The sequence below is a fragment of the Hemibagrus wyckioides genome, linkage group LG20 (assembly GCF_019097595.1).
Source record: "Hemibagrus wyckioides isolate EC202008001 linkage group LG20, SWU_Hwy_1.0, whole genome shotgun sequence".
NCBI classification, from domain to species: Eukaryota; Metazoa; Chordata; class Actinopteri; order Siluriformes; family Bagridae; genus Hemibagrus; species Hemibagrus wyckioides.
The window spans coordinates 10,937,325-10,962,283 of NC_080729.1; the positions used below are offsets into that span (position 1 = coordinate 10,937,325).

At 37.0% G+C, this 24,959-nt stretch overlaps 3 protein-coding genes across 6 annotated transcripts in view; 2 read left to right on the top strand and 1 right to left on the bottom strand.

Moving 5' to 3' along the window:
• vwa5b2 (von Willebrand factor A domain containing 5B2) overlaps positions 1–9,392 on the top strand; it is a 41,692-nt gene extending 32,300 nt beyond the window's left edge. For both annotated transcript variants that reach the window (XM_058418643.1, XM_058418644.1), the window contains 9 exons: positions 669–897; positions 1,138–1,214; positions 1,298–1,505; positions 2,481–2,618; positions 5,843–5,959; positions 6,082–6,132; positions 6,412–6,499; positions 7,399–7,516; positions 8,013–9,392. In XM_058418643.1, coding sequence (XP_058274626.1) covers positions 669–897; positions 1,138–1,214; positions 1,298–1,505; positions 2,481–2,618; positions 5,843–5,959; positions 6,082–6,132; positions 6,412–6,499; positions 7,399–7,516; positions 8,013–8,648 — 1,662 coding nt within the window. In that variant the 3' untranslated portion in view covers positions 8,649–9,392. The remainder of the gene's footprint in view (positions 1–668; positions 898–1,137; positions 1,215–1,297; positions 1,506–2,480; positions 2,619–5,842; positions 5,960–6,081; positions 6,133–6,411; positions 6,500–7,398; positions 7,517–8,012) is intronic.
• A 1,039-nt stretch (positions 9,393–10,431) lies between these two features.
• alg3 (ALG3 alpha-1,3- mannosyltransferase) lies at positions 10,432–16,473 on the bottom strand. Its single transcript, XM_058418645.1, has 10 exons — positions 16,231–16,473; positions 14,827–14,926; positions 14,432–14,579; positions 13,790–13,950; positions 13,465–13,585; positions 12,925–13,058; positions 12,655–12,726; positions 12,200–12,276; positions 11,835–11,979; positions 10,432–11,561 (listed from the first exon to the last, which is right to left on the bottom strand). Exons 1-10 carry the CDS (start codon positions 16,403–16,405, stop codon positions 11,390–11,392), a joined length of 1,305 nt encoding a protein of 434 aa, XP_058274628.1. The 5' UTR covers positions 16,406–16,473; the 3' UTR covers positions 10,432–11,389.
• A 2,328-nt stretch (positions 16,474–18,801) lies between these two features.
• mul1a (mitochondrial E3 ubiquitin protein ligase 1a) lies at positions 18,802–24,370 on the top strand. 3 transcript variants are annotated; one of them, XM_058372784.1, is made up of 5 exons: positions 18,802–18,886; positions 20,704–20,864; positions 21,073–21,160; positions 21,723–21,843; positions 22,984–24,370. In XM_058372784.1, exons 2-5 carry the CDS (start codon positions 20,748–20,750, stop codon positions 23,669–23,671), a joined length of 1,014 nt encoding a protein of 337 aa, XP_058228767.1. In that variant the 5' UTR covers positions 18,802–18,886; positions 20,704–20,747; the 3' UTR covers positions 23,672–24,370. The 3 variants fall into 3 exon arrangements, with proteins under 3 accessions (XP_058228767.1, XP_058228769.1, XP_058228768.1); XM_058372786.1 differs by having other exon boundaries at positions 18,817–18,886; positions 20,707–20,864; XM_058372785.1 differs by having other exon boundaries at positions 18,848–18,944.
• Positions 24,371–24,959: the final 589 nt, after the last annotated feature.

Below are 24,959 nucleotides of genomic sequence, written 5' to 3' on the forward strand. Positions count from 1 at the left end.
TCAGGTGATCTACAAACAGCAATATCAGGGTTAATCCAGCATCAGGAAGGTGCACAATGAACAAATGTCACACAAGCCAAAGGCACAGATTCAATTTACAAACTAATTAAAGAGCAAACTGAAAACAGGTGTGAGTAATCAGGAGACATGAGGGAGACATAGACAATGACAGGACATGGGTAGAGATAAGACATGAATCAAAAGAACTCTGCTCACATAGCTTGGCATGGGGGGTGGATCCAGACACTGAGGAAAACTGAAAAGTGTCTCAAAATGTTTTCTGAAGGTTAATGTTAGAGTTGGACTTGGGTGTAGTCATTATTATGTCAAAGTAATGTCGTCATAGAGATATACAGTAAATATGTAGTCAGTCAGATTTAAAAGTACATAATATGTGTGATATAAATCAATTTTATTTATAGGTTTCTCATCAAAATATGATTTACTTGGTCATACTAAATTTGATCTAAAGATGTTTATAGTTACTACTAATTATGTAGAGTGAATGTGTTCAATTCATATCGTATTAACATGATCCAATTATGTTATAAAGCTTCCAAGAAAGACACACACTCAAAGGAAAACTTAAAACAAGTGTGGTCTATTAGGACACAGGGAAATGTTGGCAAGTGAAGTAATTTTGCATATTTGCATGTGTATATGTTTAGGCTAGCCGGCTGTTAGATGGTGAAGGTGGTGTGCTCAGACAGAAGACTTTAGCCCGTGCTGCACTGGCTGGTCGCAGTTTTTCTTCACCACAGGGTGATTTGGACATGCACCGACTGAGAAGGGCATTGGAGAGAGTCTCAATCGAGCAGGCAATGGGGGGCAGACTGGAGGAGAGTGATACGGAGTCACACAACATTCCCCAAGGAGCTCTGTCTCTCACAGACTCCAGTGAGACAACACATACATGCACATACCCATTAAAATCTAGTATATATTTTTTCATATAAAATATAATACATATATATCAAAACTAATTAAATCATGATATTTGTAGCTTTAGGTCTTATGAACTGCAACAGTTAAAATTGTGTTAGTTGTTTAAGTTGACCAAACAAGAATTAACATAAAACACTTATTCCTTACCATTTTCCCCTTGCTCATCCTGCCTCTTTTTAACCTTCCCTCCAGATGGTTTTCTCTTCCCAGCATCACCGTTGGACTGGGATGGTTTCACTGATCCTGAATCAATATTTGCAGCTGCTCCTGTAGGCTTTTATTGAAAGCAAATACAGAACATTAAAGTAATAGCACATGACATATACAGCTATACTAATTAATTCACTATCAGGTTATGCAGGTACCATGCCGGTCGGTTATCCATGGCCTGATAGGGTCAAAGCCTATGTCCTGGGAGGTCAGCATGGACCTGTGTGTCCTTTGGAGTTCTGAAGAAGCACCACGAGATGCCTGGGATGAGATTGTCCACCATCTTGCTGCCCGCTCTGTCATCCGAGATTTTGAGAACATGGCAGAGAAGGAGACGGACATAGAGAATGGTGAGAGAATGCAGAGGGAACTGGAAAAGAAATGTGGGACTCTTGAACACGTGAACGCACTATGAAAAATTTCAATAAGTATTTTAGTCCTTGATATTGTATAGAGGAGGCAGAATCAGCAGAATCCTTTTGCAAAGGTATTTATTGAAAAAATACCAAACAGATAATCTAAATCATGTAGCAAAGGCAAACACCAGACAACAGGCAAGCAAATCCAAAAACCAGAATAGGAACCCAGGAGGCAGACAAATCCAAAAAGGGCAAGGCACAAAGAGATCAAAAACCATAAAACAAAGAACTGGGTCATAAACAGAACGCAAACTTATATTACAACATCTCAGTAGTGCAGAAAGACTGACAATGCTTCACACCATACAATAGCGTTAGCACAGTTTCTAAGTAAGTAAGTTTCTTACAGTCTAAGTATCTACAAATGCAGGAGAAGAGGTCCCTCCAGTGATTAGTTGCAGCATTAGTTAAAGATAAATGCTAGAAAAACTAGATGTATTTGATAATATTTTGCATCTTTTTTTAAAAAAGGTAAGGCAGTACTACTAGCCATGACCACATTTGACATACTCTAGTAAAAGTATACCAAATCAAGTAAATGTTTTAATGCAGTCACTCTGGCACAAAAAGGCTGAGTATAAAGCAAGTACCTGACCTAAACATGTAATTCCAATTTGGGCATGGGGTTACTTGATGTTATGTACTTCCTGTGTAGACAGTATAAAATACTAGACAAAAGAATTTTTGAAATTTCATTTGCACTATTCGGGAAGCACCAAATTTTTTCACTTTCAGATCATTTTTAAGACAGGTGCAACAACAGCCTTGCTCTGTTTATTAACCCATCACATTATATAGGGAGAGAGAGAGAGAGAGAGAGAGAGAGAGAGAGAGACTAAAAAAGAAATTTCTATTTCTACTATTGCATGATTTTTTTTTTTTAAGAAATCCATCTTTGTACTGTAGGTTCATCAAAGCGTTACAGAATGAAAGCCATCCAGACTAGCAAGAGCTGTGGAATCATCTCCATGTATACAATCTTCAGCACTACTGATGTCAGCACCAGGAAAATGTTTTCAAATTCTGCAGACACACGACACTCAGGTAGGCACACTTGCACAACACAATCTAATAGTGCAGATACAGTAAGCTGACACACATTTCACACTGACTTACATAACAAATAACAGCTGTGTGCCCACACTTACAACATATTCTGTATTACACTCAGGATGGTTGCATTGTGACAGGGGAAGGAGCTACAAAAATATATTGTGTTATTTAACCCAAATTAAATTATTAATTAATCAGCCCTCTTCTTTTGTCTTTCCCTATAAATAAGAGAATTATTTCTACACAGTCCAGGGCCAACCTGCAGCTACTTGTGATAGAAGATCTCATGAATGAACATCAACGGTGCTTTTGTACATGAAAACATACATCTTAATGCTTACATGTTAAACATTTTCTGCAAATTGTTGGCATAGCCTATATGTGTCTGTAAAGGGAAACCTCAAATGGTTCCCTATTAGAATATCTTCCAAATTAGAATATATCACAGTGCACTTGATTGTTTAAATCATCCTCATATCACAGTGCACTTGAATGCTTGAATGTAATTGGTTGGGAGCTACTCTAGAGTAATGTGGCAAAAAGTTAACGCTGACTAAGATATATAGGTTTTAGTGCATCACAGTTTGTTGTGTATGCAGCTGAGTAGCTGCAGACCAATCTGAGTGCACCTGCTGACCCCTGTCCGCCACCAAAACCTACAATGTGCAGATGAGCATAATGGGATTTGGAGCATGGATATAAGTGGACATGTCTAATACTTCAGTTTTTTTTTTTACATTATGTGGATGGCTATGTATATGAGCTTCACTTACTTGGGAAAGTGGTGGCACCAACATTCACTATTGGAAGAAGGCAAGCCAGCATTCATCCAGCATGGTCCTGGCATTCATATGGATGCTACTTTGACACATGCCCCCCACCAAAACATTGTTGCAGACCTAGTACACCCCTTTGTCAACTTCAGTGTGTTGACTTGGCCTCTAAATTCCCCAGACCTCAATATGATTGAGCATCTGTTGGATGTGCTGGACATTCATTTAACAAAGTAAAATGTGTAATTGATGATTCAGTTCAATTTGTTGCACAGCACTTTTAACATTGAACATTGTCACAAAGCAGATTTAAACAAATATTTTAATTTATATAAATTTTACATTTATAAATTTATCCCTATTGAATAAGTCAGGGGTGACAATGACAAGAAAAAACTTGAGTCAACCTGAGGAAGAAAACATGAGAGGAATCAAAATCAAAAGGGGACACACCCTCATCTGGGTGAAACTGGATATTGTGATTATCAAATAAAATATAGTCAAAAAGTGTAATTGTGTTAACAGAAAGAAAGAAATATAGGAAGATAGATGGTCACAAACCATCAAGCAAAGCTGAGCTGTTTGCTTTTTTGCAAACAGAGTGGTATAAAGTTAGTGTTTAATAACAATAGTTACAATAGTAAACAGACAAAAAACCTGAGGCAAAAGCACAATCCAAAAGGTCCAGCAATAAATGAACAGACTATCGGTGGTATTGTCAGACATGTAGCATAACCTGCTCAAATACTTCACAGAGAATAGAAGATTCATGAAGGTTTAAACAATTCAAGTCAATTCAATTTATTTGTTTAGTGCCTTTTCCAATGGACATTGTCTCAAAGCAGCTTTACAAAAGAAGAGAAACAGAGAAAGGAGAGAAAAAGAAAAAAAAATGAATTAATGAAACTATTTTACCCATATTTTATCCCTGATGAGCAAGCCTGTGGCGATGGTGGCAAGGAAAAACTCCCTGAGATGATATGAGGAAGAAACCTTGAGAGGAATCAGGCTCAGAAGGGAACCTTATCCTCATTTGGGTGACACTAAACAGTAAATAATGTAACTGTAACTGATTAATGTCCTTTCTACAACAGAAATCAATGGCCCATGAGGACCTATTAGGACATTGTAGTTTTTGAGTTCATTATAGACACTAATTCCTTGCTGTTACAAGCTGACAGATGTAATGGCAGATGGTGTGTGATGGTGTGCAAGTCCCCAAGTGGCTCTGTCCATGGTTGTCTCCTGGGTCACAGGCTGGACACGCAGATCCACCCACAGCATCAGTGAGCACCACCAAGTGAAGAGACTCAGACCAGGGGTACAGATTAATCAAAGAGAAAACTCAAAACTAGTGAGACTACTCATGGCACAAATATGGCAACAACCAGTGTCAGTTACAATGTCAATACAGTGGTGCAGACATGACATGAGTCAAAACAAACACATGAAAAAATGGAAGTAAGCGGACATGAGCTTTGTAGTGCTACAGGCTGCTGTGCGCGCTGTATGGCTCAGCTCAGCTCACAGTCTAAGGGGGAGATTCATGACACTTACCAGTTGCAGTCCTAAGGCTATGAAAGAAAGAACAACCATAGCCATATTTATGTTTTCTATATGGTACTATCAACAGTAATCTAATGGTGATCTAATATTATGCGGGGCCCTCTTTAGCAGCAGCAAGTAATTTTCAGGTGATGAGAACTAGTAACTGGAAAATCCAGATCACAAGGCCATTACAATCCAACCTAGACATAACAAAAGAATGAACTAGTATACCTGAGATGGAAAAAAGGCTATCCTAGTAATATTATTATCTACATGAAATTAAAATAAGAGACTGGAGTCAATAGTTTTTTTACTACTGTACATAATGTAATTAAAAGGCCACACAGCATGTACTCAGGAAGCTTAATTCTGGCTGCATGTGGTCCAAGTAAAATTATTCCGGTCTTGTAAGAATCAAGTAGAAGGACGTTACTAAGCATCTTTACATTGGTATGCATATCATCATTTACATATGTGACCTATTTGTGGATGTTTTTATGCTTTCCAGTAACATTACAGGCAGACATTTTTTGCAATATGAAATACTCCACTTGCATTCTTTCAATATAACAGCACAGTCTGTCATGTTTCATTCCTCAATTGAACCTTTTGACCTTTTATGAACTCTTGAATGCTGAATTTGTGAAATTAGGGGTCTTTGCTATTAGAATGTGCATGGCCAGTTTACGCGAGTTAATACTTGACTGAAGTCACAAATAATCTAAATGGCTAGTTGATAACATTTAACAATGGCTATTACAAAATCTGAACTGCTCATAACACATGTTTAATGTAAAGTTTTAAACTGGCCAACCTATTACTGTGTATGTGTGTGTGTTTTGGTAAGATTTATTTTTAGTGTATGAATTCTAACACTGGTTTGCTTTGTATAAGGTGTCCGTTTTGGGAGTAGACACACTTCTGGTACCAGGAGCCAGAGGGCATACTCTGTTGGTCACAGACCATCCAGCGCAGACAGTCGGGAAATAGAGGACTCGCACAACTCCATAGGTAATAATGCACATGTCTACAAAACATTTGAAACCCTTCCTGTTTTTTTATTGTTGTATCCCATGCATCTCACAATTTTAAGACAATGAAATTCACAAAATTATTTTTTTTTTTTATTCAAGACAGAGAAAACACTTCATCTTCTCCACACAGTCTGGTATCTTTGGGCAGCAGTGAGTAGAGAAACATAAATACAGAAAAAATATGTGGGACTAAATGTGGGATGGAGAAAAACAAGTAAAGAAAGAGCAAGAGTAAAAGAGCTGAAACAGTAACAGTGTTGAAAAAAATGAAACCTTTCAAATGAGTTATTGAACCTGGCAGGTTTTTGTTTAGTCCTATAAAAACAGCTTCGAAATGCCAAATAAAATATACAGAATTGTTTTTTTTTTATTTTTACATCATAATTTACAATGTAAACCATAAAGCTACAGTGTGTCTGTTTGTGTCAGATGTGGGTCCTGGCAGTCCATCTGCTGCCTCATCCCATTCTCAACGTTCACTTGAAAGCAAGTCCATGGAGAGTTTCTTCAGCTCCAGGTCAGAAATGTTTATTCAGACCTATGCTTAATTCTAACCCTATAAGGTGCTAAGTAATTAGTGCATGACCTAAAGCTTGGAAAATTGTCACTTACATTCTTCATTCACGCCTTAAGATGTTTAGAATGTGCTCTGAATGGCTTAGCTCCTGTCTGATGTAATATTCATCATGACACTGTTTAATTGAGACAGACCTGGGAGATGATTCTCTGGTAGGTACTCTAGTATCATGTTCTGGAGAATATCTGGGGCTCTAAGCAGTTTTTGTTGTAAATAAAAAAAAGTACATAAACTACGTACTTGTAATAGATTGATCCAAAACACTATAAATTGCAAATTCAAGCTTTGATTTTATATCAATAGAATAATGCTCATGCTGAATACTGAATGCTCATGGCTCACTACATAGTCTAAGAATTATTTCTGATTGCATTCCCAGCAAGCATATTATTTAATGATGAAAATTTGTTTCTTCGCAAAAATGTGGTTTCTACTGTGCGTGTTAACAATTTTAAGAATTTGCTACATTACATTATTATATCATTAAAGCCACTGACCATTAAAAATAGTCTTATTCCCAACCAAAATAGCAACATCCAGGTGCTAACCAGCAAATTATGCTTGCAGCATAGTGAAAATAAAGCTTTAGGAATTCTAATGTGTAAAGGTTTTTTGTAATCCAGGTTAAATCATACTTGGTTAACCAAGCCTATTAGATAAATTTGTTTAAAGTACATTTCACCAGTCTTTATAGATTATACTTTACTCACTAATAATTGAATACTTTTTCATGTTTTATTATAAACCTATTATTCAAGAGTACCTGAGAAAAAATGTATTAAGTATGGTTAGTTGGGAGTAAAGATCCTGTGTGACCTAATGTATGTATGTGTTGGCAGATTTAATCTTGGCAGACTAAGACCTAGCCACATCTCGGGAAGGCAAACTCCACTTAAACCTCAATGCCTGTTTGCCGAATCTGAAACAGATTCCCAGTCTCCTGACTATCTGCCTCTGGTGAGATCCAATGCATGCTCTTTTACCCATCCAATCACAGTTATGGTCAGATATTCATATATCTTGATATATACCGATTCCCAATAGTTTAATTCAGCCATGGTTTGGCATTAATTTTGCTCAAAATTTGAATATTGATTTAGAAGAGAACTTTACTGCAGTACTGTTAACAAGATATGATTGCAATATGAAGTAACTTCTAAAAAGGAACATCTGTAAAACTGGTGAACAGTGATAGAGAAATAGAAGCAAGTAGAAGTTAAATATGTATCATTAATTTTCTTCATTCTTTATCCATCCTTGTATATCAAGAGTTGCATTTAAGAATAACTAGCAAAGTTAAGAATGATAAGGAACCTGACCATACAAATTGGTAGATTCTATTTTTAATTTGTTTAAAGGGCACATGCATTCCTACTAAGAAATCCTGTTGAGAGGAATTTGTGCCAAATGCTACATAAATTCTTATCTTTGTGACACTTGTTGCATCCTTTAGTTGCGTTTGCAGCTTGCTTCGGGTGCCTTCCTGCTGTCTGAGTCATTTTCTGAGTCCATTCACATCCCGCTGGATCGTCTAAAGCGAGCATCACCGTACCTGATCCACCGCAGAAGCTTAAGCCCTCCTTACCACTGTGTTTCTTCCTCCAACATGCGCCCCATTGCCTCCTACAGGCTAGATGACCAGAGTACCACACGCCCACCTCATGTTAGCTCAGGCCAAACATATTTCAATGATCCCCTTAACGTTCTTCCACAACCTTTCACCTCAGAGAAAGGCTCTTTAGAAGTTATGGGGGGACACCCACAGGCTGACAGTGGGCGTGGCTCTGAAACAGACATGTGCGAGGAGGCAGAACCACAGGGGGAAGAGCTCGCACAGCTGGATGTGGAGAGTTCCAGCTGGGCAACGTCTGTGGCTTTGGCATGGCTTGAGCACCACTGTGCAGGCTTTTTTGTGGAATGGGAGCTGGTGGCAGCCAAGGCAGACTTCTGGCTCAAATGTCAATTACTTCCAGAGGGTGTAGACCTGCCAGGGCTGAAGGCAGCCGCTAGACAGCTATTTCTACTGCTGCGCCACTGGGATGAAAATCTACAGCTTAACATGCTCTGCTACAACCCAAATTACATGTGACAAAACCAATTCAATCAAATTCAGCATGCACTGCTACAACTAAGTGTGATTGAATGTTCAGTTTCACAAAATGCTCTACTTTTATGTATTAAAACAAACACACTTTATAATTCCTTTGGTGCAGTGCAACCTCCAACTGGATATGTCCTTAAAAATCAAAATAACTGGAACTGGAAGAAAAAAAAAAACTGGGAAAAAGACTCTAATCACAATCCTGTATCTTTATTTATGGTCCAACAATACATACCAGAAAATAGTTTTTTTTCAATGATCTGCGATGAAACACTGGTGTAATATTTACAAATTCTCTCTAACCTAGTTCTGCACAGTCAAAATTAGACCCCAAAATAGAAAAGGAGCCATTTTCAGACTCACCTTAAAATGTTTAGTATTGCGAGGCATTTAGAATATATGATATCTATACAGCAGCTGCCATTTTATGGCAATTAAATTAAATGATAAATTATATTATTGTAATAACAAAGAACTATTTAGTCTGACAGCCAAAAGTACTTTCCTGAGTGTGGCTGCATTTGTCTTTGACATTTTCAGCTAACTTCTGGCAAAATCACAGACTATTATACATTTAAATCTGTGATGTAGTAATCTGTTTCTACAGAAATTGCTTCACCTAAAATTACTGCAGGGATTTAAACTTGAGTTTTCTTTCTGTCGTTTTTGCTTACTGCTGGAAACTTTGTTAAAATCTGAAAATCTTGCAATAAACTTTATTTTTAAAAACAAGAGGGTGATATGCCATTGTGTTGCTTTCATGTCACTGTACTATGCCTGATGGTTTATATTAAATCTGTATGCAGCTGCCTTAAGTATTTAAGAGACCACACAAAAACAGTAACTAAACATGACAAATCATGTTTCTTGTCATGCAAAAACATCTTAAAACATCACAGAAACTAGAAATAAAATAAAGAAAACACTATTGAATTACAAACAAGTATTAGAAACAGACAGGGGAAAAAAACAAAGTAAATGGAAATAGTTTCATGCTGTTTTTGTGCCCTGTACTGTATTCCTGAATTAGTTATTGTAACTTTTGGAACAAATCTTAAAAAATATATATATATATATATATATATATATATATATATATATATATATATATATATATATATATATATATATATATATAAGTATAAGCTGTTGAGACACAAAGCAACCATTTTTTCAGATTGTCTACAATCAGATTTTTTTTTTTAAGCTTTCAGTGGATAAAACTTACATATAAGTCAGCAGTGTACACTGTAAGTTTATCAAAACCTTTTTTGCACAATGGATATAAAAAATCTACACACCCATGTTACACTGACATGTTTTTGTGATGAAAGCTAGATAAACTGTCAGAAGGTTTTCCACCCCCAATGTCAAATTACAATGTATACAAACATTTTCAGGGAAAAAAAAATAAAATTCCAGTAACCTGATTGAATAAGAGTGTACACCCTATATGATGTGGATTTTAATAGACTTTTTTGTAAACGTTTTATGCATTGTATTAACACTCTGACAATGATATTAGGTAAATTAAATATAGGTGCACCTTTAGAAAACAGTTTACAAGCCCAATTCTACTCAAAGGTTATTCCATGAAAAAATGATACCAGATACTTGGGTGGTGAATATTTTCATCATAAGATATTGTAGACCTGGAAAGTTCCCGTGACGTGGAACCTGATAAAATGGCCAACGAGTGACAACTAAAAATGGAAACTCAAAAATGGTGCATCAACTCAATATTGAACATATGAGTATGAGGTGGTCAAAAAAAAGTCAAAAAATATTTACTATTCCACAGTCAGCAACTTTAGATTGATGTTCCTATCACAGAAGGTGAGCCTGTTTCATTTCATTCAGAACATTACCCACTGATTGTGTATTTAAAAAAAAAAAAAAAAAGACAAGGTTGCTGCATTGTTGTTCTGTTTTTAACATTTGTGACCAGGTTTCAACTGCATGCTGGCCAATGGAAAAATTATTGCTGAGCACAATGTCCAAAAGGTCTTCTCCCCTTTATACCCACTCATTATACATTCCATCACCAATAGGAAACACCAAATATATAGTTAAACATGTTATGTATCAAACCCACCAAACTCCCTGAGATCCTTCCTGCACAGTTCAATAGTTCTGCTGCAAATCAAACAAACCTGATCCAGCTAACTAATGTCTTTTCAAAATAGTATGTATGTTTTTCACACGCATGTTTGCATTTTCAAGAGTTTTAAATGTTAAATTTTTCAAGTGTCAAAAAATGTTTGATATTACATATTTCAATTCACTATGGTTTTGTCATATTTGTTGTAACACTATATGTGAACATAAGGAAATGCAAAGATAATGTCCAAAAATATCACAATGGTATGACAGACAAGATGAAATCCAAACTACTGATTAGCTGAATCAGATGTGGTCAATTTGGGTGAAATTCAAACTTTTCAAAATATCTTGAAAAAATGTTGAAAACCACTGCTATAGGTGAGCCTTTATGTCTTTTCAAGTCATATGTAATGGGCTACATGTAGAAAGTCACATTATATGCTGATCCACATCACAAAAAAATGTTCTTTAAGAATCTGCTGCTTTTCCTGCACATTAACATCTGAATCCATCTTATCCTTTAGAGGTAACAGGCTGAAAAAGCAGCAATGCTAGCTTTCTCCCTCCTGCACCCAGCAGAGAGAGTTGTGCATGGAACAAGAAAACATATGCCGGTGTAGCAGCACTCATTGGTGTTTGGTCTTATGGGACTCTGAGCTTGTATCTGGTGGAGAAGAGGTTGGATTGAACCACAAACATAGCAAGATGATGAGATGGCAGACGTGCAGGGACAAAGAGCTGTAGATAGTGGAGGGATACGTGTTCCATGACAGCTCTATCAGACCCAGTATCAACACCCTGAGGGACAGAAAGAAGAAAAGATATACATAATAAAAAAAGAAAAAAATAGACAGACATAGTGAGAAACATAATGAATAGATATGTAAGACAGAGAAAGCATATCAGAGAGGAAAATAAACAGAAAAACAGTGGACAACAAGAACAGGTGAGAAGAGAGAGGCCAGTAGTATCTGCAACTTACACTTACAAACAAGTGAAATGTTGTAAAGAAAAAAAGCAGCACACATGATCGCTTCATTTGTATGTGTGGGTATGCATGCGTGTTCTCACCTGAGCAGGTGAGCCAGTTTCTTCACCCCACCGCTCCACAGTAGGTATGGCAGAGTGTGAAAATACCAAACATAGAACTGGTAGTGCAGCGAGCGGCAGAAGCACATGCCAATGAAGTTGGAAGAGAACAATATGAGAACGATCTGTGAGAGTCAGTTAGGGAGCACTGAACTGTTGATCAGGAAATACAACAAAATACAAGTCAGGCAAAAGGGGAGAAAACTAACACTCGGTTTGGCCCTCATATAAAGAGATAGCAGCTGAGCTTTCCAGATTTAAATGCGTTTGTTAGGTTTCTTCGAAATGCATACAAGTCAATTATGTTCATATAAATCAACTTTTAGATTGAGACACACAAAAGATATGATCAGCACTGAGCTTCTGTGTCATTGGCTTCCTCTCGGAAGGATCTTTGAAAAGAGCCCAAACATTGCTCCCTGACCTGTAAAACACAGAGACACACACACAGTGTACAAATATGTCTGCATTTTCTTTAGGAATGAATTTATAGCACAGGATGGAGGTTACATAGACTAGTAGACAGACACACAGACAGTACAGAAACCAGATAAATGTACTCTGTTAGCCTGCACACTTGGGGAAAGCATTTTTTTCATTTTCTTTTGCTTTATTAAAGGTAAATCAGTTGTATGTGTCAAAGAGGTCAATCAAGACTTGTTTTCGAACAGTAATAAAGCCAGTGTTATATGGCGTTACACCGAGTTTAATATGGTGTTAAGATGCTCCTGTAGACTTAGTAAAACTTAGTAGTCATGCAACCCCTACCACAGAAGTCTTTTGTCATTGTGGACCACCCTACCTCTTCCATCTCCTCAAAGCAAAACAGAGAAGTGTTGCCAGGTGTGCGAATAACAGCACCAGGTGGAAGTACCTAAAGAAGAAACTGCATGTTAAAACATGTGCATGGACATGTTCTTTTCAATTGTATTTGCTCCCATAATTCTGATAAATTATTGGGGATAGTGTCCCAAAAAAAGATTTCCTTTTCACACAGAAACACTTACATACACACAGTTTACAAAAATAAATGCATATAACCTAACTTAGAGCTGAGGAGTGAAGAGAATACCTGCTGAGGAAAATGTCCTCTGGCAAGAAGCGCCAGTTCACTGTCCACTCAAACAGAAATTGACGGCCCAGATCAAACGCCCTGGTCATGTAGCCTAAAGGATTCACCAAGAGGAAGGGCAAACCTAACACAAGCTGAGCACACAGGGACGTAAAGGAAGTTAAGAGATTAAGCACAAAAGACTATACTATATAAACAAATTATTTGTAATTATTGTTTTTTAATCAAGAAAGTGATTTTGCTGTGAGTATATTAAACCTGTAAGCTGGCCCTGCATTCATAGTAGAAAACAAGAGCCTTTGTGATGCAGCTGTGATTTCAGCAACAAGTGACCAGCGAATAGAGACTTAATTCTATGCAAATTGGGTATGATGTGGTAAAACAACAAGTTCAAATGATTGTCTAATATATATAACTCATACAGTTGCCTGTATCCAACTTAGCTACTAACACTTCTACCTGGAACTTAAAAACAGGCTGGAAATTGAATGTCAGTGAGTTGTGTGATGCTTAAATGTCTTGTGAAAATGTGTGTGAGACCTGGATGATGGCACAGAGTGTGAGCCTGGGAAGGGTCTTTATCAGTCCAAACTCTGACAGGAGGATAAAGAGGAGTCCTGGAGCGAAGAGCATCACGTTCATCTTCACTGACACAGCTAGACTGTTCACATTACAGAATGTAGTATTTACAGAATTGTATGCACATATACAATCACTGCAGATGATTAACTCAGTCATGACATGTTAAGCTTTACATTTTCAAAAGCCATGTAAAACTAGGCCTTCATTTTTCTGTTAGATTTTTTTTATTTTATCCTGAATGCCATCTATCCGTCCAACCCCATACTGGTCCATGCCCTTTTACCTATAGAGGGCACAGCCCAGGGTCCAGTGTGCATCCAGAATTAGGTTGACTGCTCCAAACAGCAGCATCATGGCCACAGGGTCATTAAAGAGTCGCAACACGAAGATGGAGTGGATTCGATATGATGCGCAGCACACAAAGAAAAAAACATATGGTGGTACCTGAAGAGACAAGAAGATAAATGTTTATACATAGTGAGAGTTATGGTGAAGATAAAGGTTGATGCATACATCGTCAATAAGTTTGCATTTTGTTAAAATATCTTCTTGTTTAATGGGACTTTCTGCAGACGGACACCAAAACAAGTTTAAAAATTTGATACATGACCTCTTACATAGTTCAAATTGGTTGTATTACCCTTTTAATAAAACAAGCACATGTAAATCTCATTAACAAATGTCCTACAAAACCAAATCAGATTTTTACACTCATAGCACAAGATATAATTGGCATAATTTGCCTAAAATATTTAGGCTTTGTGTTAATCAAACATGGGACTCCATCCCTTTTTGATTGTACCATACATTTGATGAAGAATTAGTGGCTATGTATTCCAGGTTAGTGTTTATTTTAGGAAAGACAACCCATCCACTTGAGCTAGGCCAATTTAATGCATGTCTGTGTGTCCTTAGCAGTTCTCACCTTCTTTGTACGGTGGTAGATGCGGAAGACCAAAAAGAGAGTGATGAGATAGAAGCTAGCAAACAAATACTGTGCCAGTCTAATATTCAGCCCCTGGTCTGTAATATAGTAAAGCACAGAGAAAATGTACACAAATCCAGCTGGGTACCTAAAAACACAAACACACACACACACACACACACAATGGGTTAAAACATTTCATCCAGTGATACAGCTAATCATTCACGCTTCCATTTAATTGAGACAATAATATGAATGTGTATGTTTTTAAGAGAAAGAGGGGCAAAAAGATTAAGATAGAACAAGATACAACAAAGTCAACAGTAAACTGAGCAGTGTTATACAGAAAACCCTGAATTGAACACCTATGGCCTGCACGGTTGAATGAAACTTACACTAGAGGCCCTGTGTCTCCCTTTAGCTGGGTATAGTCGTAGGTGCCATTTATGACGCCCTCGACCTCATCCATGTAGGCTTTCCAATCAATCTCTGTATCTGTGGAGGCAGACAGTGTGTTTATAACATAAATCAGTGATTAGGCAGGCTTTAGTATTCTGCAAAGGATAATGCAACAACTGTGAGCACATTTTTGCTCATTTACATGGGCATTTTGAAAATCAGGTCATATGAATTGGTGGCATATTCCACAATCAAGTAGCTTGAAGAAAACTTCTGGCATTTTAGAATTCTGGTGACTTCAAATATCTTTTTGTTTATCTAAAGGGACATTCTGCAGACGGACACCAAGACAAGTTTAAAAATTAGCCTCATCTGGGTGACACTTGATTTGGTGCCATTTTAAACCTTTTAAAGAAAAATCAGTGCAATCAATCAATCAATCAGCTCCTCATTCACAACAACCCATGTGAATTCAGATATGTACATTTACATGAGTATTACACTATTGCACAGGACTCATAAACACGCATGTTTTTTGCACAAACCCGGTTTTTGCACATTACCTCATTATGTCTGTACCTTCAAATTCTTGTTTTTGCACATTACTTATCTCATATACCTTTAATCTCTGTATTTAGTGTTTTTTGTTATATTTATTTTATTATAGGTTATTTGTTATATTTTTTGTTATATTTTGTACCCTTAAATTTGGGTATTTAGTATTTTTTGTTATATTTCTATCTTATTTTATTTATTACCTGTGCTTGTGGATACTGCTGGAAGTTCTAAATTTCCCATTGGGATGAATAGTATCTATATATCTATCTAATTAAACATATGTATTAATAAAGCCTAAAATCTAAAGAACAAAAATCTTATTACATAGTGTAATATAATAGAACAACACTATAGCTTGAAATTGAATCATCATCATCAAAAATCACTTCTTTGCACGTCTTCTTTCTGAATGAATGTGTGAATAATCCTTACTTACATAGAGTCATCTATGAAAAGTCATGAAAAATATACATTTTTGGTTGTTAGTTACAATTTGTGCATTAGCTACAATGTGTACTAAAACAACTGTTTTCAGACTGAAATTATCTGCAAAGAAACCTTGTGTTAAGAGATGTGTTGAGACATTTTTAATCAATTAAATCAATAGAATAATTAGAAGTACTAAAGAGCACCATAGTCTCAGTGCTCTCAGACTGTCTGTACTTCAGTCATGTACATTAACTTACTTAGTTAACAAAAGTCTACGTGTTGCTTTGAGATATTTCACTCTGCATTGCAAATCTTTCCCTTTACAGTGCGTTATAACTCATATAAGTCAGATCACCGGGTATGAACACACTGCATGCACTGTCCATTAGCCGGTTAGCTAGCTCTAGACTTACATGCTACTTTCTGAATGACCCACACGTTAATGCCGATTTCCACACACCACAGCACCGCCGCGACCAACAGAGTGTACTCTGGTTTGAACAGAATCAGGTGTTTGTCCTGCCACATGGAGTTAACTGTGGTGTTAAATGTGGACGGACGAGCAGTCCTCTTTTTGCCTCCTGCCATGTTTAGCTGTTTAGGAAATACACGTCTTGCTGCCTGACTTTTCCCACCCGTATTGCACCAAGCCGCCTATAGCGACAGTGTCTCTACTCCACCCGTACCGGAAACACGATTTGTACTGCGCATGCGCGGAAATGCGTCTCTCTCTTTTTTTTTAAATTGCTTTTATTATAATACAAACAATTTGACATTGAAGCATTCGAAATTTAGAACAATTCAAGCAAAGCAAGGCACAGAAGAAGTTTAGAAAAATATATATATAGTATTACTATTAGTATTATAGTAAAAAAGGGAAGTATGACGAAACGATTTACGGAAGTTTATTTATAAGGCAGGTGTTTATAATACTGTTGTTATAATACTACTATAATATGGTATAATGTGTTGTTTGCAGCAATTTCGCGCATGCGCGGAACAAAGCGCGTTACCGGTATGGATTGAGTAGTGACAGATAAGAGGCGGGATTTTTCTAAATGCGGGTGAGAAAAAAAAAGAACGTGAATGCGGAAGGCACGGCAATGGGGTTGCCATCTTAGAATGGACAAGTTCCCCACTTGCTTTAAATTGAATTCATTCATTCATCTTCTATACCCGCTTTATTTCTAATTAGGGTCACGGGGATCTGCTGGAGTCTATCCCAGCACACATTGGGCGAAAGGCAGGGGTACACCCTGGACAGGTCCCCAGTCCATCACAGGGCCACATGTAAACAGACAACCACACACACACACAATTTAGGATTACCAATCAACCTAATGTACATGTTTTTGGACTGTAGGAGGAAACCCACGCAGGCACGGGGAGAACTCCACACCCGGGATTCGAACCCAGGACCTTCTTGCTACCGTGCCACCCTGCTGCCCTTAAAGTGAATTGAATTTGAATTGAATTGAATTGTATTTTTCAGTTGTTTGGTAAGGTGTGTGAACTTGCAAAAGTGTACATTAACTATGATATACAATATGATACATATATGACGTTAGAATAAGACTATTTAAGCAAAACTCAAAAAATTCCTTTATTTAGTGTATGGTTGTGGCATGTGGTATGTCTGCTTGCATTCCCCACTTCCCTAGCATATTACTGTGTAAAAGATGATGCTATCATTTACACAGTAATATGGTAGGGAAAGGGGAAAATCAAGCAGACCGAACAAACTATTAAGGATCGCTTATTAGAACTTTGCTGGACTCAGTGTATTTAGTGGAGCTGGCTAAACTGCTGCTCATCATCATGTTTCACACTCCATCCAGACAGATCTAGCCTGACCTTAGAGACTTGACATATCAGCATAAATTGTTTTGTTTTGTTTTGTTTTGTTTTTATTTTGTTTTGTTTTAGATAAACATACCATAAACATACTTACATTTGTCTTGGTGTTGACCTTTGTTTAATTCATTCAGTGTTATGTGAACCAAAAGTTTTGCTTAAACTACAATATTCATAAATGCAAACCTATCTGTTTGGTGTTTTAAGATAAGATTGAGTCTGAATCAGAAAATTATAAAGTAATATGAACTTTTGCTGTCTGTAACGACTTGGGGATTAGTTGGGACTAATAATTGTGTCTGTGAATGACTTTAAATTCTTTTATTCTATATTCTTTCCTTTTGTTCTCCTGGCTTGTGGATCTTTTGTGATTGTTTGCACTATTTGCTATAGATGGTGCTGTTACACTTTTTGCACATTTTCCCAAAATCCACTGTAATAAGTTTTTTTTTTTTTTTTTTTTTTAAGTTACAAATAAACTGCCTAATTTAAACTGCCTGCGTAATTGCTTAATTATTGCCTAGTCCTAAAGAAACTGTTGTATAATTGCTATATTACCACTTTTTGATCCGGTTTATTCCGTGTTTTAAAAAATGTCAAGTGCAGAAATATACACAGTCTATAGTAAACTTTATGAAAATCGGTCAAACAAACTGAATTACCGCTGACTATCAGACGAATCTGACCCTTTCCTACACAAATCAAAATTCATGAAAATGAAACCCAGGTTTGTTTGTTTTTTTTTTACACTAAAGCCTTTAGTAGTATGAAAACCAAACATGGCATTAATCTTTTCTCCATAATAGAAGGATATGACTTAAATCAGAAAATGTGTTCCTGTTTTAATTTATTTTAATTTAATTTGATTTAAATTTTAATATTTATTTAATTTTCAATCTTTTTTATTTTATTTTATTTCGTTCTCCCTCTGTTTTTATTTGTTGTATGCGCCTGTTTCATGCATTGCAATGTAAAGGTGTACTGTATTGCATTTTTGCTATGCTGTTTGTACAAAACAAATTGTTAATAAAAAATAAAAAAATCTGACCCTTTCCAATATGGCGGCCGCGTTGACGTATGACTTTCAGGTCCCTCCAGCTGAAACATCTCGCGAGATTTGTGGGTGAGGAGGAAGAGGAACTGCTGGAGATCCCTAAAAAAAAAAAAAAAAAACTACCGCTCAACTTCCGGGGATGACTTCTGAGGGACTTGAGGGTAAATCTGTTACTGTTACTGAAGTTAAAAGTGGAGATAATATCTGTGATTGTGATGGGTTCGTGTATTTTATTCTCTAATTGTCCCTGAGCTTAAAATTCAGCTCTCAGACTGGCTGGGTGCTAACACTGCTGTTTAAATAGCTGACTGTCTGGAAATGTTATAGGACAGGGAAGTCAGGCTTCCATACCCCCTGTGTATTTACACATATGTAGAGATTATTTTTTGTTTGTTTGTTTGTTTGTTTGTTATTGATTGAGCACAGATCAAAATAACTGATAATTATTTTTACATGATCTTTCTTCTCCCCTAGTACATGTGTGACCTACAGTTAAGAGGAACTCCAGTTTTGTTGATGTCATGTACAGACATCTGCTTCACTACATGATTTGTCATCATTTTCTGTCTTTAGGTTATATTTTGGAATCACTTTACGTAACAGTTAGTTTGGGTCCTGTAATATGATTGGATAAGTGTTTTTCCTGGACTGATGTAACAGTTCCTCATGAGCCCTTGGCTGCTGTTGTAGAAAGGACATTATTTACAGTTACATTATTTACTGTCAAGTCAAGAAGCTTTTATTGTCATTTTAAGCACATATAGCTGACGCAGTACATAGTGAAATGAGACACTGTTTCTCCAGGACCCTAGTGCTACATAAACAACATATAACTACAAACAGAAACAACAACACAGACCTAAGGACAGAAAGTTTGTCCTAGCTACATAAAGTGCAATGTGTGCAAACAGTGCAAAGACAAGACAGTGCAGAGACAGGAAGTACAAAAAAAAACAACACAAGAGAGGACACGTAGCGCCGAAAAAACATGTGATGAAACAAAATGGAATGGGATGTGCAAACTTGAGAAACTGTAAAAAAAAAAAAAAAACAGGTATCTAATAACATATGTTTGTTAACATGGGTTCTCTCCTGAGTCTGGTTCCTCTCAAGGTTTCTTCCTCAGATCATCTCAAGGAGGTTTTGCTTGCCACCGTCGCCTCAGGCTTGTTTGTTAGGGACAAAATAGTAACCTTTAACTGCTAATTTCACAGTTTGTATCACTGCATGTCTGTGTTCACTACTTTAAATTACTACTTCCATTTTTAGCAACAGTTTATTAAATTTAAAATTTACAAGTATATCACTACTATGGCAAAACACCACGCTCCTTCCAGCTGTGGCTTCTTTGGGAACAATTTGCATTGAGGGAATAAACAAATAAATAACCTTTTGGCCATATACAATGCTACAGGAATAATTCCAAAAACCCGTAAACAAAATACTTCAGTAAACCCCCAATTGTGCTTTTCTAAGCTTTTACGTGTCTTGGAAAATTGGTTGCTGACAAGACAAGTCTTGTATTATTTTACACTTTATATTGCAGACTCATTCTTTTCATTCATTCGGACTCATCCGCAAATGAAAATCCAAAGTAGATCTTTATCAAGGAACATGTTTTTTTTTAAATTGACACACCTGAACATATTTGTTTAAATACCAGTTTGCTAACTGGTTGTGCCACTTAACTTTTCAGACTCTTATCAGATAAAACATAAAATCAGGTCAAATTATTTTATTTATTATTGTATTTTGTTTAATCTGCACATATGTTCAGCTGGTCGCACCACCTTGGGATTTTACATTTTGGACTAAAAAATAGAATAGACAAAATAGAATTTTATTTTGATACATTGAAAAAATGTATATACATAGAGGGAATATTGTATTGTAATTTCATTATTAATGGCTAGAAAAAGAATCTTTCTTCATTATCACATTAATTGATTGCTTCTCTTTTTGTTTACACATGTTACAGCAGCTCACACTCTGTGAGGATCAAGAAGCAAGAAAAGGAAGAAGATGGAGGACTTCTCTATTGGGACGGTGGAGGCAGTGATTTTAGGTTCCAGCATTGCTTTCTCAGGCTTCTTCTATTATTTATACAGAATGAAACGCAAAGCTGTGGACAAACTCAATGTGAGGACCATCTTGTTTACTTCTTTTGCCTTTTTGTTTTTGCAGGAACAGCTGTTAAAATGCAGATAGTGCAGCCATTTATAATGCAGACTTTTCATTCAGTAGCATATTTATGATCACATATTTATGATGTCATTGTAGGAATCTGTAATTTGACTTTGTAAGCATTTCTTAAATGTAAAAACTTGTATGTCATTTATGGTTTTAGGATGCTCCTCACGTAGCTTTAAATGAGGAACTGCTGGATCTTCTGAATGCCACACCTGGGAAGTGTCTCCCATATGTGGTTATTGAAGGTAAGCTGCTTTTAGTCCTCAAGTAGGAATCATCCTGAGAATCATACTGACCGTTCTACCTAAGTTCAGTCCTACTGTAAAATAATGGAATGGAACATTTTAAACAAAATAGAACTTGAGCAACATCTGTTAGTTGGTTCTGCACATATTTGATTAAAACCAATAAAATAAAGATATGTATACACTACTCACAAAAAGTTAAGGATATTCGGCTTTCGGGTGAAATTTCAGGATGCACCTAAATTGCACTATAACCTTTACAGGTGAACTTAATTTGACCTTCTCTACACTTTTGAATGCACATGTCCAACTGTTCAGTGTTTCAGTACTTTTTGCATAACTTGCTGTTCTCTAACAAGGTGCTTAACGGCAAAATTCACAACTGGTGTTTGATCCATGAATCGACTAATAAATCTTCTGGTTCAGTTAGAATTGGTATTTCAACAGTCCTCTTCATCATGCTGTTCACATTCCAAAAAAGAGGGCTCCTGTTCATATAAATAGATATGGGCCATTTACAAACACATCATACATCATTCTTTCTGTGCCCCTGTCTCTGCAGGCACTGTGCAGCCCCTGGAGAAGCCCCTGAGCAGTCATTTTAAGGAAGGAACTTTTGGTGTTATTCAGAAACTGCTCCTCCGGGAGCATAAACTGGTATGGAACAATTTGGCACGCACCTGGTAAGTCAGTGCTGAAGTTTACATTTTTACAATGTTGAATTTGACATTTCTCTCCATATGTTGGTTTAATTAGATGCAGTAGAAGCAGTGTATTTTTTTTTTCTAAGCAGTGTATTTTTGCAATTGTAACCTCTAGTAAATAAAAATTGCCCACATTAGTCTAGTGCAGTATTTTAATTTATTTTGTTATAACTCATGAGTAGGTGCTCCTGTCAAAAAAAGTACTGCAAATGAAAAATTATCAGTACAGTGCTGTGAAAAATTACTGACTTTTTGGCACAAATAATTATTTCATATCTAACATTTAACATTTATTGATGAAAAAAGATTATCCAACACCATCTGGCACTGTGTGGACAAAGTAATTGCCCCTTTTCCTCACTCAAACAAAGAACTGCATTTAATCGATAATTGAACTCAGTTAAACTAAACACACCTTGCTTTGATTGCTGCCATGTTGAATTTAAACATCACTTTAAAAGTTCTTGCTTGTATCACACTATGCTTTAATCAAAAGAAATTCAGGAAAAGATGGGGAAAAAGATTTGGAAGAAATGGGTCCTGTTGCGTCTGGAGTAGAGTGAACATAACACAATAAGAACATTACACCAACAATGGCAGTGGTAATATGATGGTGTGGTGATGCTTTGTTGTTTCAGTGCTTAGGTAACTTGGCATAATTGAGTATCATAGTCAATGACAAAAAACCCTCCGATGATGCAGATTTAAAGCACTTCTGCAAAAAGGGTGGGTCAAAACTCCTCTACAGTGTGATAGACTGATCTCCAGTTAACAGAAGGGGCAGTTATTGCTGTTCAAGGAACCAATTATGAGGCACTGTATCTAACTATATAGCAGGCTAAGGCTTTCCAAGCTGCTTCATATTACATTCAAACACAGTCATCTAGAGCCATCAAGAGCCTTATTGCAGTCTTATCAGTACAGCAGCATAACAACAACACAGCTATTAGTAAAAAACTGTTGTTTGTTTGTTTTTAACTTTGGGTAATTTTTCTGTCTCTTATGCACAACACAAAAAATGTTAGCTTTACATAAAATCAGATTGATAGAACCCTCTGTAATGACTCCTTGTCTTGCTGACTCTCCCAAACACACTCAGAATGCCTCTCTCTCCTGCAGGATGGACCGTGAGCATGTGCTGCACGAGCGTGCGAGCAGCGTGCCCTTTGCTCTGGTGGGAGGAGATGGAGCACGAGTGCAGGTGCTTCGTCCCCTGGAGGCGTCTGGCCCCGAGATGGAAACAGTGCATGAGAAGTTCCACCAGGCAAGCTATGGCTTTACTGACCTGCTCAGCCAGTATTTGAGCGGAGAGAAAAGTAAAGGCCAGCTAGAGACAGAGGAAATGCTGAGGGTGGGTGTATCCCTCACTGCTGCTGGCGAGCTCATCCTCGATTCAGACCGGCTGCTTAAACTCCGCCCTCCAACTGATGGCTCCATCTACTTCCTGACCATGGCTGATTTTGACTCACTCCGGCTTGACCAGGAGGGCCAGGCGTCCAGCTGGTGGGCCGTGACGGGCATGTTTGCTCTGGTGGGCATTGCTGTTGTTCTGTGGGTAGGGCTTCGATGTTATAGGCGGATCCAGAGGAAATGGGAGAGAGAGAGGATGAAGAGGGAGTTTGAACAGATAGGGGAGCAGGACCTTGAGAATGCATGTGTAATCTGTTTGAGCAACCCTAGAGGGTGCGTGTTGCTGGATTGTGGACATGTGTGTTGTTGCTACAGCTGCTATGAGGCACTGCCTCAACCAACATGTCCAGTTTGCAGGCAGGGGATCAGGAGAGTCGTGCCCCTCTATCAGGCCTGAAAATTAGTGTGCAAGAGAGAGTGGATTAAGAGCTCTACTGAACTATTAGATATTGAAAGACAGAGGTTAATGGGATATCTTCTACCAGGCCTACAGAGAGAAGCCAGAGAAATGGAGAAAAAAGAAAATTCACAAAAGAGGACACTAATAGAAAGGAGATGCTTATGGTACAACTGGTTATGTCTTTGTTTAAACCATTTTTTTGTTTAAACCTTTCATTTAAACCTAAATGCTAGCCCCCACCTATTTTCATATATGAAAATGAGGTTGTGTAAGGTGGCTTATAAAAACAGAATTAAAAACTCAGCTCATCTGAAGTGAAAGGTATTCAAAGTGTAGTCATGGAATTATACCAAATCCTCTCAAAAGCAAATACCTCCATGAAGGCAAGTAGTAGTAGCATCTACAAAAACTATTTCTGTTTACATGTCTCCCACAATTTTCTTCTGAAATGTGAAGCGATTGATTGGTTGATTAAATTAATCTTGAGTGCTTGGTTGTGCTTGATCTTATAATCTATTACTTCTGTACTGTAAGCATAAGTGTGTGCATAGAGAGTTTACAATACTGTGATCCTTTCTCTTCAGGAGTCTCATTTCCAGCAGCTGCTAAAATTGCACTTGCAATTTTTTCCTTGTAATGTTTTTAGAATATTTAGATGGAAACAATCAACAGGTGAATAAAAAAATTAAAAACTTTGTCAGTAGTGATTGTAATCCACATTTCCACTCAGTCCACATTAATAATCCATCCAAGCAGTCGTTTTGTCCTTCCTTATTTTCCTGGCTTAGAAGGTTACGGAAATAAAATGGCATGCAATGCCCAGGTCTTCCTGTATTAACACGCAGAAAACTCAGAAATCTAGTTGTGCAGAGTTTAGAACATTTTCCATTTTAGTGCACTTTTCCTTTTTTTTTTTTTGTTGATATTCCTTTTTTTTTTCTGTTTTCCACTTTAGTCACTTTATCAGCTTATCAGACACTGTTAACTTGATGTGTGAAATAAATAATGTATGCAGCACCCTGGGCAGCCTAACTTGGTCTCTATCCCCTAAAAAATGGTATTGTTACTGGATCTGATTTATTATTTGAAATTAGTTATTAGAATTATTATTATTATTATTGTTGTTGTTGTTGTTTGGTTGCTGTGTAAATACAATTGTAGAGCCTTTAACTTGTTTGTGGTTCACTTATATCCACTCTGATTCTTGTGATTTTTTTGAGCAGTCACAGTAATACAAAGTATGTTTTTACGGATTAATTACCAGCAGAACAATGTAATTGTGTAT